Below are 13,202 nucleotides of genomic sequence, written 5' to 3' on the forward strand. Positions count from 1 at the left end.
TTTGAGTTCAAAAATAATAGTAAAGCTGTTGAGAATAAATAGAATTAGAAGCACTCTGGATTTAACAAGGCTGAGTTTTTAAAAAATGCACCGTTGTTCAGTGCTTCTCACAGATCTGCAGTAAATAACCAGTTTTTTAAAAATTTCTAATCCACTGATTACTTATATTTTTGTAAACTACAATACGTTTTTAGACAAATGAAATTTAAAAATTTAAGACATAGAAAATGAAAGCCTTAAATTTTTATTGCAGATTCAACAGAAATAAAATTACTCTTTCAACTTCTTATATGAGTTTATGATCCCATATATAAAATTTATGGGGGCTGGCCCCGTGGCCGAGTGGTTAAGTCTGTGCGCTCTGCTGCAGGCGGCCCAGTGTTTCGTTGGTTCGAATCCTGGGCACAGACATGGCACTGCTCATCAAACCATGCTGAGGCAGCGTCCCACATGCTACAACCAGAAGGACCCACAACGAAGAATATACAACTATGTACTGGGGGGCTTTGGGGAGAAAAAGGAAAAAATAAAATCTTTAAAAAAAAAAAATTTATGTACCTTTTCATGTTATGAACTGGTAACAGTTTGCAGGCCAGCACTGGTCGTTTTGTGGATCACAGTAGCTTAGATTCCATTATTTTACTAGGGATGGCAAAATGGTGGTATTCTAATTCTGTTCTTTCTGGGTTTCTTTTGTAAAGAACTTTCTCTCGTTAATTCTGTAGTTACTTGTTGTAGGGTTCATACTGGAAAGGCAGAATGCGTGCTTGATTCCTTTCCTTTTACCAATTTTGTTAATAGTGTTTCCAGACTAGTAGACAGGGCCACATGTAGAAATGAGACTGGGTTTATGAAGTATGATAGTAGCATTTTGAAAAATGGACCGTGTGTTAAATACCTGTGAAACTGTGACATTCTACTGCTTAAACTTTACAATTTTATTTGTTAGGAAAAAAACATATAGATCTCTTGTAAGCTAAAATTACTTCTTAAAAGTATTTTAGGAATAGTGATTATATGAGAGCCAAAATTGAGTCTGTTCACAAACTCAGTATATTTAGGAAGAGATAGCCCTTTCATAAACTTTTATTTCTGCGTGAAAAATGTCATCTTGAGGTCTTAGTATACTGATGATATGGGGACATGAACTGAAGAGAGACAGTGAAGTTCGGATATAAATAGGTATTATTTCTATTTCTTTGTTTACTTTTTTGCAAAGAACCTTTGGTCCTTGTTCATGTGAACAGGCTACACATATACATACACTTGAAATCACCTTCCGAAGAAGTGTTTTCTGTTAAAGTAATAAATCTGAGTCAGTCGCAAAGTCAATTGGGAAAACTGAAGGTCAACGTAAAGAAAAAACCTGTGAGCAGTGTGACTGAACAAAGATAATCAGACTGAACACAGTGCAGAACTTTTCCTTCCAGTATTTTAGTAGTATTATGACAATAGTTGTCACGAAATAGTGTCTGTGTGTGTGTGTGTGTGTGTGTATGTATGTACGTGTGTTTAGCCTGCCAACTTTTAGAAATAAGCAGGTTGCTTTGGGCTGATTGATAGTGGTTTAGATTTATCTGAGATAACCATGTTCCTCAGTTGGCTAATGCTTACCACTGAATAGAAAAGTAGCTATAATAAAATTTTTAAGGGTTTAAAAATCATCAGGTAAAGAATATTGTACTTTGATTTTAGCCAACAGTGCCAAGTTTTCTTATTTAATTTGGAACTGGCTGCATAAATACAGTTTGTCAACTAAATAACATTGCCATAACTTTTTGGAAAGACCTCTTTTAGGGTAATTGAAATCCAAGGAAAAAAGAGATTGTTGGTTTCAAAAAGTTTAAAAATTGGTGTTATAAATTGTGACACTGGACTAAGTCTTTATTTTGCCTCAAGTTAGAGGAGAAAGATAATACAGTATTGTGGTTTTATTTTCTTACCCAGTGTTCATATGTATAAATTTAATCCATTAGAACTGCTTTTAATTTATCTGAGAAGGTAAGATTCCTCAACCATGAGGTATCAGGGGATGTCTGACTGCTAGATCTTTCTCAGGTACAACACCACTTCCACAGTTAGAGTTTGTCTATGTGGGAGTCTGGCCATCTTTATGTGGGTGCTGGAAGGAGTATCTGAGTCTAAGCTTGACTGTTTTAATTCATTGGTGTAGATAGTACATTCAGACTGTTCATTATACTCAGGAGTGGTGCCCACTTGGACTTGCAAGGAGCTGTTGACCCCTTATAGATAGGGTAGAAGAGGATTTGGAATTGAGAAATAGATGGTTATTCAAAAGAAGGTCACGTTCTAATCAGAAGGACAAATTGGTTCAGTAAAGGAGAAAAAATAACTAAGTTAAAAACGATATCGAGATGATGGTTGCTTGGTCCCAGATAACATGTGGAAACAAATAGGAGTGATGAATACTAGTTTGAAATCTCGTGAGAGAAAGGAGTTTTCTCAGTGTGTGAAGTCATTGACTAACCAACAGCAGTGAAAAGCTGAGACAACACGTGCGTCACTGGGCACTTGTATCTGGACACTGAAAACTTATACGTGATTGATTGAAGGATTCCAATAGAAGCCAGTAGGGTTCTGTTGCATGCTCGGATTAAAGGAGAGAGAGAAAAATGAACTCAGAAGAATTGATTCATCAACATTTTTGTTTACAGTGCTGAATATTATAAGGCAAATGGAACAAAAGTTAGTGATGATAATTTAGGCAACATGAAACAGTTGATGATTGGTAAGCATGCTTATACAGCTAAACGTGTCCAGTATTATGTATTACTGCATCAGAGGATGTTTCCTGACTGCTAGATTTTTCTGAGGTAGAATACCATTTCTTAAAGGTATTTTATGCATTTGTTACATAAAATGAACAACTGTCTAATTGTCACCTGTATTCAGTACTTGCACCTAAAATTTTTTTATGTGTGTTGTAAGAGACTTAGACTTTTTTTGAGTCATATGCCACTTATATATAGATAAAAGACACGTGTGTGTGTGTATACGTATATACACAGACATGTATATATGAAATAAATTAGTTTTGGTATTTCTAAACTTTGTTTGCTTTCAGTCTGACTCTTCTGAATTACTTTTTGACTTGAATTGTCCAGGTCCTGCTTTTCCACATATCCTTCTACACCATCCAGAATTTTGATGATTTGGCATTTCTTGAGAGTGCTCAGTTACTTCTAGAATTTTTTTCCCAGGCCACTGACAACTCATTCTGCAGGTTTTGATACTAGCACTTTCTTGATCTAAGCAGAAGATGTCAGTGGAAGTTTTTCAGGTAATAACCAGAACTGAGTCCTCCTTCAGATGGCTTTAAACGTTTAGCTGACTGAAATGTTAAGGCCTTGTCTAATCATACCACTAGGAGTAACAAGACGCTGCACTTTCCAGGGACCTGGCTCAACTGTTCGTGGAATGCATAGAGAAGTGGTACGCCTGGTGAGCTACGTAAAGCTCCAGCGTCTGTTCTAGGTGACTTTCAGCCAAGTTCACCTATAGTTCTTTCCCTGAACCCTTGGTGCATCTTTCTCTTCTAAGGGAAATTTCCTGAGAAATTTGGGAATCTCTTACCCTTAAGAGATTTTATATCAAATTGTATATGACTGTGACCATGACAGTGGCAGCCGTGTCACTGGGCTAATGGGAAATTTGAGAAATAGTGTGACTTCACAGGTGTCTGGCTTCTTTCAGTTAGCATGTTTGAGATTGATTCATCCATGTTGGGATTTTTCAGCCAGAGAAGACAACATGCCTCTCTGTGGGACTGTGCAGAGTTTAAAGAGCAGTTTAGGCTACAAGAGTAGGCCGTGGTCTCATAGGGCTTGGAAAGTGTTTTGGACTTTGTTGAACTTTATTCTAGGGGGAAGTCACTGTAGGGTTTTAAGCAGGGGAGAGGGCTTGAATCAGATTTTTTTTTCTTTTGAGCACACAGGCATGTTTTAAAAGTGATCAGAGTCAGTCGTCACCAGAGTGGAACAAAATGACATTGTGTCCTTGTCATTGTATCACGTCAGAGACGTGATAACATCACCAATGTAAAATTGTTGGCAAAAAGTGTTTATCTGGAATCTAATTGTTCTAAATAAGCCAGCAAACAGACCCTGGTTGTGGGACATTGTACAAAAAGCTGGTCTGAACTTTTAAAAAATTTCAGTGTCATGAGAGACCATAAAAAGGTGAACAGGTAAGTACTTCTAGATTAAAGGAGACAGTGACATGACAGTGCATGTGCCAAGTGTGTGGTCCTTGATAGGGTTCCAGAAATTTTTTTTTTTGGGGGGGTGAGGAAGATTGGCCCTGAGCCAACATCTCTTGCCAGTCTTCCTCTTTTTGCTTGAGGAAAATTGTGCTGAGCTAACATCTGTGCCAGTCTTCCTCTATTTTGTATGTGGGATGCTGCCACAGCATGGCTTGACCAGCAGTGGGTAGGTTGGTGCCGTGCCCAGGATCTGAACCTGGGAACCCTGGGTCAGTGAAGCAGAGCATGCAAACTTAACCACTACACCACTGGGCCAGCCCCTGGAATTTTTAAGAAATCCATAAAGGACATTATTTGTGACATTTGGGGAAATTCGTTTGTAGATACTATCAGTGTTAAATTTCTTGGATTTGATAATGGTATTGTAGTTACGTAGGAGAATGTCCCTGTTCGTAGGAGGTGTGTGCCGAAAATTTTGGGGGGAGCGAAATATCTACAATTTACTTTCCAGTAGTTTAGAGGAAAAAGTATATATAAATAGAAATAAAGCAGGTGTGGCAGAATATTACTAATTGTTTAATTTAGTTGGAGGGTGGTGTTCGTTGTACCATACTTTCAACTTTTATGCAGGTTTAACATTTTTCTAAACGAAAAAAGAAGAGGATAGAACAAGTCTTTGGTAAAGTCAGGAGCTAGGGAGCCTCCCCTTTAGTTGTGGGCACCTGCTTCATTCAGCCTCTGATGTGAGATGAGGGTCTCTTATGAAAAACCTTTGAAGTCAATTGAAATTTCTAAAGTACTGGAGGTGTTGGATCATTTTGTGAAGAAATTGTACTGCTTTTCCAGAGTTGTTAGGTGTGGTGAGATTAGATAAGTAAATGTGGTCAAACTTTGAGTATCTTGATAGTGAACAGACTATTCTGGGTAATTGAGTATCCCAGATCACTAAAATGTGTGTTTTAAAAATCTCTTTTAACCCTAAACTTTTAATTTTATTTTGACAATTGAAGACTTCTAAAGTGAAAGGTCTTTTTAGGGGTCGACCTGGTGGCACAGTGTTAAGTTCTCATGCTCCGATTTGGTGGCCCGGGATTCACCGGTGAAGATCCTGGGTGCGGACATGGCACCACTTCTCAAGCTGTGCTATAATAGGTGTCCCACATATAAAGTAGAGGAAGATGGGCATGGATGTTAGCTCAGGGCCAGTCTTCCTCAAAAAGAAAAAGTGAGGGGCTGGCTTAGTGGCGCAGCAGTTAAGTGCGCACGTTCCGCTTTGGCTGCTGGAGTTTACCGGTTCGGATCCCGGGTGCGGACATGGCACCACTTGGCAAGCCATGCTGTGGTAGGTGTCTCACATATACAAAAAAAAAGAGGAAGAAAGGCATGGATGTTAGCTCAGGATGAGTCTTCCTCAGCAAAAAGAGGAGGATTGGCAGCACTTAGCTCAGGGCTAATCTTCCTCAAAAAAAAAAGAAAAAAAGTGAAAGGTCTTTTTAAAGGGCAACAACTTGAGTTTAGTATTGATGACATTCAGTTTCTGGTATCATTTATATAGTATAATGATAATTTTCTCAGACATCAACAGAACATTATTTCACTCAAGTAAGCAAACTTTCTAAAGTAATAAAGCTTACCCCTTTTAAGTAGTAAAATAATATAAAATAATTTTGAAGATAGTCTTGCAAAAATATAATGCATATTTATGCACTTTCCTTCTGTAGTGCTAATTGTTTTGGAGTTAGAAAAGACTCACATTTTAGTCCGGCTTTTGCCGGTGTCCTCAGGCAGGTGACGTAGTGTCTGAGTCTTCATCCATTCACCTTTATCCATTCATCTACTGCTGGGCGCTTGCGTTGTTTCCAAAGCCTTGGCTACTGTAAATAGTGCTGCAGTGAACATGGGTGCATGTATCTTTTTGAGTTAGTGTTTTTGTTTTCTTTGGATAAATACCTAAAAGTGGAATTGCTGGATCATATGGCAGTTATATTTTTAACTTTTTGAGGAACGTCCATACTGTTTTCCACTGTGGCTGCATCAGTTTGCATTCCCACCAGCAGTGCGCGAGGGTCCCTTTTTCTCCACATCTTCGCCAACACTTATTTCTTATCTTCCTTGTATAATTTTCTTAATATTTTTTAGCTCATTTAGAAATAATTCCTTCTAGTATCGATCTGTTGATTGTCTTTCTGCCTTGGTCTCTTGTGGAGATGTTATTCTATTCCTTACTCTTTTTTTTTTTTTTTAACTTTTGGTAACTTTGTATGGAATTTAACTTCTCTACCTTTTGTTTTTCTTTTATGTGATTTTAATTTTCCTGAATTTTTAGAAGGAATCTTGGTTCAGATAACTTTTAGAACTTTATAGTGCTCCCTCTTCTGTTTAAATTAAGTATAACTTAAAACATTAGAAACATTGAGAATTGTTTATTTCTTTGTTAAAAAACTTACAAGAGTAATTTGAACAGTGCTTCCCTTTGTGTCTTCCCTGGGCTTTTGTGGCTTTCAGTATTCTCTCCTTTGCGCTTTAAAACATCTCCAAGAGTTTCTTTAATTTGAAGTCTTTTTCCTGGAGCTACTTCCTCTGGGATACTCTCATCCTTTTCATTGCAGCCGCTTTCCTCCCTAACATCCCTGAGTTCTCCTTCGCGGCTCCTCTGGCTGCACATCTAGAGCTGCTCCAAGTGCAGCAGGGTCAGCATTGCCGTGGCCCACTATTTCTTCTGTAACTGCACTTATATGGGTCTCAAATTTCTCTTCCAGCGCGTCACTTCTCATTTGTTTGCTGCACTTTCACCTTTGTTGGTTAGACCCCTTTTTGGATTATCCATATGTGTAAGATGTTGTGTGGATTTCTCACTGGGTGACAAGGAGGCAACACAATCACACTCTTCTTGGCTGTTGTGTGGTGACTAATCACCAGCAGCCTTGAAAGAAGGGCTGTGATTGGTCACTGATTATGATGCGCTTCTGTTATTTATGTGATGATTGTGGACTGAAGAGCTGGCAGCGAGTTTGTACTTGATGTAATTACTCACATTTAATAAATGGTGACTGAGCCATGCTGTTGGGGACTGGTGTTAGTTAACTAAGCCTTGGTATAAACAGTGGTCACTGAAATGTGTGCATATCAAAGTCATGCAAAGTGAGAACTCTGACTGTCCTGTGAAAATAAACTGGATGCACTTGGATTTGGTAAAAAGTGTGAAGGTGATAATGAGACTGAATCTGAGAAATTTACACTGTAACAGTGTCTTTCGAAAATACTTTAACTGTTCTTTACAAAAAAAGATTAAGAAACTAGGTAAATTCCTTAGAAGGGAGTGTGTGTGTGTGTGTGTGCGCGCGCGCGTGGTGCTTGTGCGTTCGCGCGTGCACTAAGACTAAGGGCAAAGGTTTAAAAGGAGAAAGTTTTAGCCTTTCTTGCACTAATATTCTATAAACTTCGCTCTCTGTGATTTGACTTTTCTATATTCGATATTGATATGATTAAAACCTTCATTTTCGTGATCTCGGTGATCCTGGCCTGTGGTGAGGTCCCTCCCACAGAGCCCCTCTAGGTGGCTTCTCACTACTGCAGCAGCAGTGTTAGTGGCGGTGTGAGGTCTGCATTTACTCTTTCATGTAAATAGAGAGGGAAGAGGGATAGACAGGGTTACACGCGGGCCTAGAGGACTGGTTTAAATTTTTTTATGTGCAAATTTTACAACTGGAGGGGAAAAAGTCCAAAAATATGTTTATTGTAAACATTTAGGAAATATTGGAGTGTAAAGAAAGATTGATTTAAAATCACCTGTAATCCCATCATTCCGATATAACCTCTCAATATTTTGGTGTATATCTGTACAAATGTTTCTTTTTCTTACATGCACAACACTCTTGCACTTTTACACAAAATATTTTAAAATGGGATTGTATTGTGTACGTGTCCTCCAAGTGGATTTCCAAGGCACATACAAATTTTTAAAGCTTTTTCTTATGTAAAATATAAACAGAATACAGGCTGAACTAAAACAAGCTCAGTGTGCCTGTCACCCCGCTCCAGTGATTTTACTGCATTGGCAGTTGTGTTCCATCCACACCCACCCACTCTTGCATTGTTTGAAGCCAGTTCCAGGTAAATATTTCAGCACGCATAGTTAAAAATTTTACATTTTGCCGAATTGCTTTCTAGAAAAGTGTGTTATCAGTGTACACTTGGCAGAGATAACAGTAAAAAGCTTTTTAAAAATTTTAATGTGTAGGTTATATGCATATATGTCATTTTCCTCAGGTAATACAAAAAATATTAATAAGATGGATTTGGGCAAGCTTATACTCTGGCAGCAAACTTTCAGTTCCTCATCTGTATATCCCTCCTAGGAGTACTGTGACTGTTGGGTAGGGTGACCATATAATTTATTGTCCAAATTGGGATGCTTTTGAGATTCGAAGGAGGCACCATTAATAATAATGCCAATATAACAGGCATCTACCAGGACCATATTTTGGCACAGCTGTGTTGTATACTCACCCTATGATATTAGATAATGCACACAAGATGCGTCATATGTGGTGACTGTATCGTGTAGTAAGTAAATGGTGGCTTTTATGAAAGTGTTTATGTATGCCTCTATATGGATATGTGTAAGACTCTTCCCTTTAAAAGAAGCGTTTTGAATTGGTAACTCAGAAAGTCCTAAGTTAACAGTTTTTGTTTCACTGTGTTTTTGGAGCTGACAATGACCACTGTTTTTCAGAGTAGCTCTAATTTTCATGATTAAGAAGACATTTGTGTTAATACTTGCAGCTGGAGAATGCTGGAGGAGACCTTAAGGATGGCCGCCGCCACTGCGAAGGAGCTGTTGTCATTCTGGATGCTGGTGCTCAGTATGGGAAAGTCATAGACCGAAGAGTGAGGGAACTGTTTGTGCAGTCTGAAATCTTCCCCTTGGAAACACCAGCATTTGCCATAAAAGAGCAAGGATTCCGGTAACACTTTTCACTTATGTTTTTCTGAGGAGGCTGAGCTTAGACTGTGAGATACTTTATTATTAATTTGCTTGGGCACTACATTTTTTTGTGAAGATAAGACATGGAATGGTTTTACAAGAAATTTCCCATGACTTTGATTAAAAAAAAATAGGGGAAAATTTTAAAAAATTAAAGGAAAAGATTTTGATTGCATGGGTATAAGAACTTAGTTGAGTATTTTATATTTTATAGGATGTCTGGATCAGGCCTAGATTTGGCTGTTATGGTCATTCATTCATCCATATTCCAGAGCATTTGATCAAAGGAATATGTGCAGTGGCTAGAATACCTAAATGAGAAGGATTCTGTGTACAATGAGTCTTTTTTGCTTCCTATCGCAAGAGGCTGGTTTCTAAAGTATGAAGATTTCTTAAGTCTTAAGATTTCTTAATATAAGTGCTAATTCCACAGCTTGTACTCTTAGAACTAGTCAAAATGACAGACAACTTATATATTTAGTTTCTTCCTTTTAACAACAGTTTCTGGTTAATACTATGCCTTTTCTCATGGAATTGATGTCCTTTTTTTATTGACCCTTATCCAGAAGCAAGCAACTGCAGGTTATATCCTTAATTGGCTCTTAAACCTTAATGCTATGTTTCTTCCAAAATATGTGTTTAATTTTTCTTAAAAACATAATTTTTTTCCATTAGAAAAGTGGCTAACTTTTAAAGACTTCGTAGACCTGTATATATTATCCTGGGATTCTTGTTTCTGAAATAGAATGAATTGGAAAAAAACCTGCCCCATAAAGGGCAGGTTTAAATTTAACCCTGTTCTAGTCTCAGGATGCAGATTGAAAACAGCTGTTTTTTTAAACTGTAGACTTTTAGAGTCAGAAAGGACCTTTGAGTTTATCTAATTCAGCTATCTTGATGGCCAGTGAGAACCAGTTTTAGGGGAATCAGAAAACTGTTTGAGAAATCCGAATGGCTCTGTGAGATCCATGCTGCATTCTCCCACCCAAAACAAACAGAAATTCCCCAGCAAACTAACCCAGACTAAATGTTTAGAATAGGGTCGCCAAATGCTTGGAAATAAAAGTCTTGATTGTTTTTCCTGTCCCCTGACCCTAAACAGTTCCTGTTCCGCTTGTGCCTAGAGGTTCTTTTCTGTGTAGAGTGGGAACTACAGGTTGTAGCTTTCATTCCTATAATCCTTTCTGCTGAGACACGTGTTTGACCACCGTGTTTCTAGAATAAGGATTAGTTTTAATGATATGAGAGACATCTTAACCTACCTCTTTTTAGAACCTTAATCTGCCTCATACCTAAAATTGGTATCTGGAATGCGTATGGCTTATTGGGCCTTGCGATTGCAAGTTAGTTTCAGAATAATAGCAGGGTAGAAATAGCAGACTCAGGATGAGTGATTAGCTCTTCTAAAGACTTACTGAGATAAGAATTTTTGTAATTGGTTTAAGTGCTGCTTAAGTTTTATCCTTGCCTGAGTCTACTGCCTTTTCTTTCTAATAGTATTAAGAATCTTACAGCCTTGAGTTGTTTAGCAGATTATTGAGGGATGCTGGGGCCCCATGGTGGTTATCCTTTATACAACTAAAGATAACATACTACAATTCTAGAGGTCTTGATTGTTTTATTAAATGTGTTTTACAGAATTTTAGCTTCTGCATTTTTAAGGAGCTACGTTACATAGCTATCCTTTGGGCTAACCCCTCATCCCTTTAGAATTTTTATCTAAAAGCTGTCACATTGATCATCTGAGTGGTTGTCTTCAGGCTCTTTTGTAGGAGATAGGCTAACAGACATAATATATACCATAATTCATGTTCCCGATACAGAGTTGAAAGAGTGGGGCTTTTGAGCTCACTTAAATATTGTTATATATTTTTTAAAGTGCCCTCGCTTGCAGAGCAATTTTTATGAATTTGACTTTTGTTATGTTATTCTTCTGGATGTAGTATAAGCTTAGCATTTTAGTTTGTATGTTTTTACATGGCAGGCAGCCACTAATTATAAAGTAAATTGTAATCCTCCTGAAAACTCAAACTTAAAATGAATTTGAGGGTACTTTAAATCGAGTGAGGGGCTTGAGTTTGCCTGTGCTCTGCAGGTGGGCCTGTGTGTCAGGGTGGAGAGCACGTGGAGTCTGAAGGTGCAGGTCTGCCCATGGCTCCAGTTACTTGTGGCCATGCCACGGTGAAGGCCCAGGATGACAGATTTTTTTCTGCTTTTTCCTAAAGACCAGAAATCTGAATTTTTATGTAAGATTCATAATATTAAAGTGTTCTAAATTTTTTTGAGTGAATACTGAGGGCCAAATTAGACCTATCAGTGGTCAGATGAGGAACATAGAATAGGCCTGAGTTTGCTGCTTTCTTTATAATAATATTTGACTCCCAAATGAATCCATAGAAGGCTCTGTAAGCTGTAACATGCTAAGTTATAATATAGACCTGGTTCTGAGAGCAGGGCGTATGGGGCAAAAGATGTTAGCTCCCTTTCCTGGGTCTCAGGTAAAACTGTTGGGAATGTTGGACAGGTTTTAAACAGGCAAAGTTAGGTAATTCTTCACAGTCTGCCATCCTTTGTTGTAGAGCGTTTTGCTCGGAGTCATCCAGGACCTTCATAATACCTTCAGTTGTCCTGTGACCTGCTTTACTCCTTGTCTCCCAGAAGACCTATATTTTCTCCATCTCCCTTTAGAATTCTCATTTGCTTCTTCCATTGATGAAGAAAACAGTTGAAACAAATGCATGCTAACCTTCACAGGTAGAAACATTGGTATTTATATATTTGAAAGTTTGTGCTTATTTACAAGTGAATGTTGAATTGGTAGACTTCCACGTATTGCAATAAAGTAAAGATAATGAAGCTGTGTAGAAGGATATTAACTAGCTGTGATAGAATCTGAGTCTGCTCCAATATACCGAACACGTAACAGTCTCTGAATCTGTATTGAGTCTCCCTCAGTGGAACAAGGGAGAGAGGGCATAGACTTTGAGTAAAAATGAGCAGTTAGGGGTTCTTCACTGACCCACTTTCTTAAATCCACAGTGCTATTATCATTTCTGGAGGACCTAATTCTGTGTATGCGGAAGATGCACCCTGGTTTGACCCAGCGATATTCACTATTGGCAAGCCTGTTCTTGGGATTTGCTATGGCATGCAGGTACATCCGTGAATTGGCCTTAAGAGTTGACTTAATTTTATTCTGTTTGTGACTCCTACTGTGTTAGTATTTTCTGTTTTTGGAGTATTTAGGATATTTAGTTGTATGAGATCATTTGTGTGTATTGCAACTATTTATGAAATGCTACACTAGTATGGCAGAACTGACCTGAGTAGGAACCTATTTTCAGAAAAGTAACTATGTTATTACTGTATTCAACAACACATTGTCCATTTAAAAAAAATTTAGACATTCACATTTACATAAAGGTACAGAAATACTATGCAGAGCTCCTGTGTACTTTTATTCAGTTTCCTGAGTCTTGGCATTTTTAACTGTTTGAGGGTAAGTTGCAGATATGGTGTCCTATTGCTTGTTGTATTACCTAAGTACTAGGACTCTCTCCTGCATAACCATAGTACAACTGTCAAAATCGGGAAGTTAGCATTGATTCAGTGTTAGCATCTGTCCACAGACTGTGCGCTTTTCATTGTTTGTCTCGTTAATGTCCTTTCTAAGTCCTAGATCCGATCCAGGACCATGTGTTGTATTTAGTTTTCTTGTCTGTTTAGATTCCTTTGGTTTGGAACCATTCCTTAATCTTTCCTTCCCTTTCATGACCTTGACAGTTAAAAAAAAAGTACATGTCATTTACATTGTGGAACATTGCTCAGTTTTGGTTGGTTTGATGTTCCCTCATTCTTAGGTTCCGGTTCTGTGTTTCTGGCAGGAGGACGGAAGTGCTGCTGAGCTGTTTTCAGAGTTCCTTGTTAGGGAGCACACAGTGTTGATTTGTGCCATGATATGTGATGTTTATATTGATCATTTGGTTAAGGTGG

The 13,202-nt window shown here is 38.1% G+C and overlaps 1 protein-coding gene across 4 annotated transcripts in view; it reads left to right on the forward strand.

The window, feature by feature from the left end:
- Positions 1-13,202, forward strand: part of GMPS (guanine monophosphate synthase) — a 54,804-nt gene that overhangs the window by 8,977 nt on the left and 32,625 nt on the right. For 2 of the 4 annotated variants that reach the window (XM_023621172.2, XM_023621173.2), the window contains exons 2-3: positions 9,008-9,189; positions 12,249-12,363. In XM_023621172.2, the coding sequence (XP_023476940.1) occupies positions 9,008-9,189; positions 12,249-12,363 (297 nt within the window). The remainder of the gene's footprint in view (positions 1-9,007; positions 9,190-12,248; positions 12,364-13,202) is intronic. The other 2 variants (XM_070239212.1, XM_023621174.2) reach the window with 1 other exon arrangement.

This window comes from Equus caballus, chromosome 16 (genome assembly GCF_041296265.1).
Source record: "Equus caballus isolate H_3958 breed thoroughbred chromosome 16, TB-T2T, whole genome shotgun sequence".
In the NCBI taxonomy this organism is placed as follows: domain Eukaryota; kingdom Metazoa; phylum Chordata; class Mammalia; order Perissodactyla; family Equidae; genus Equus; species Equus caballus.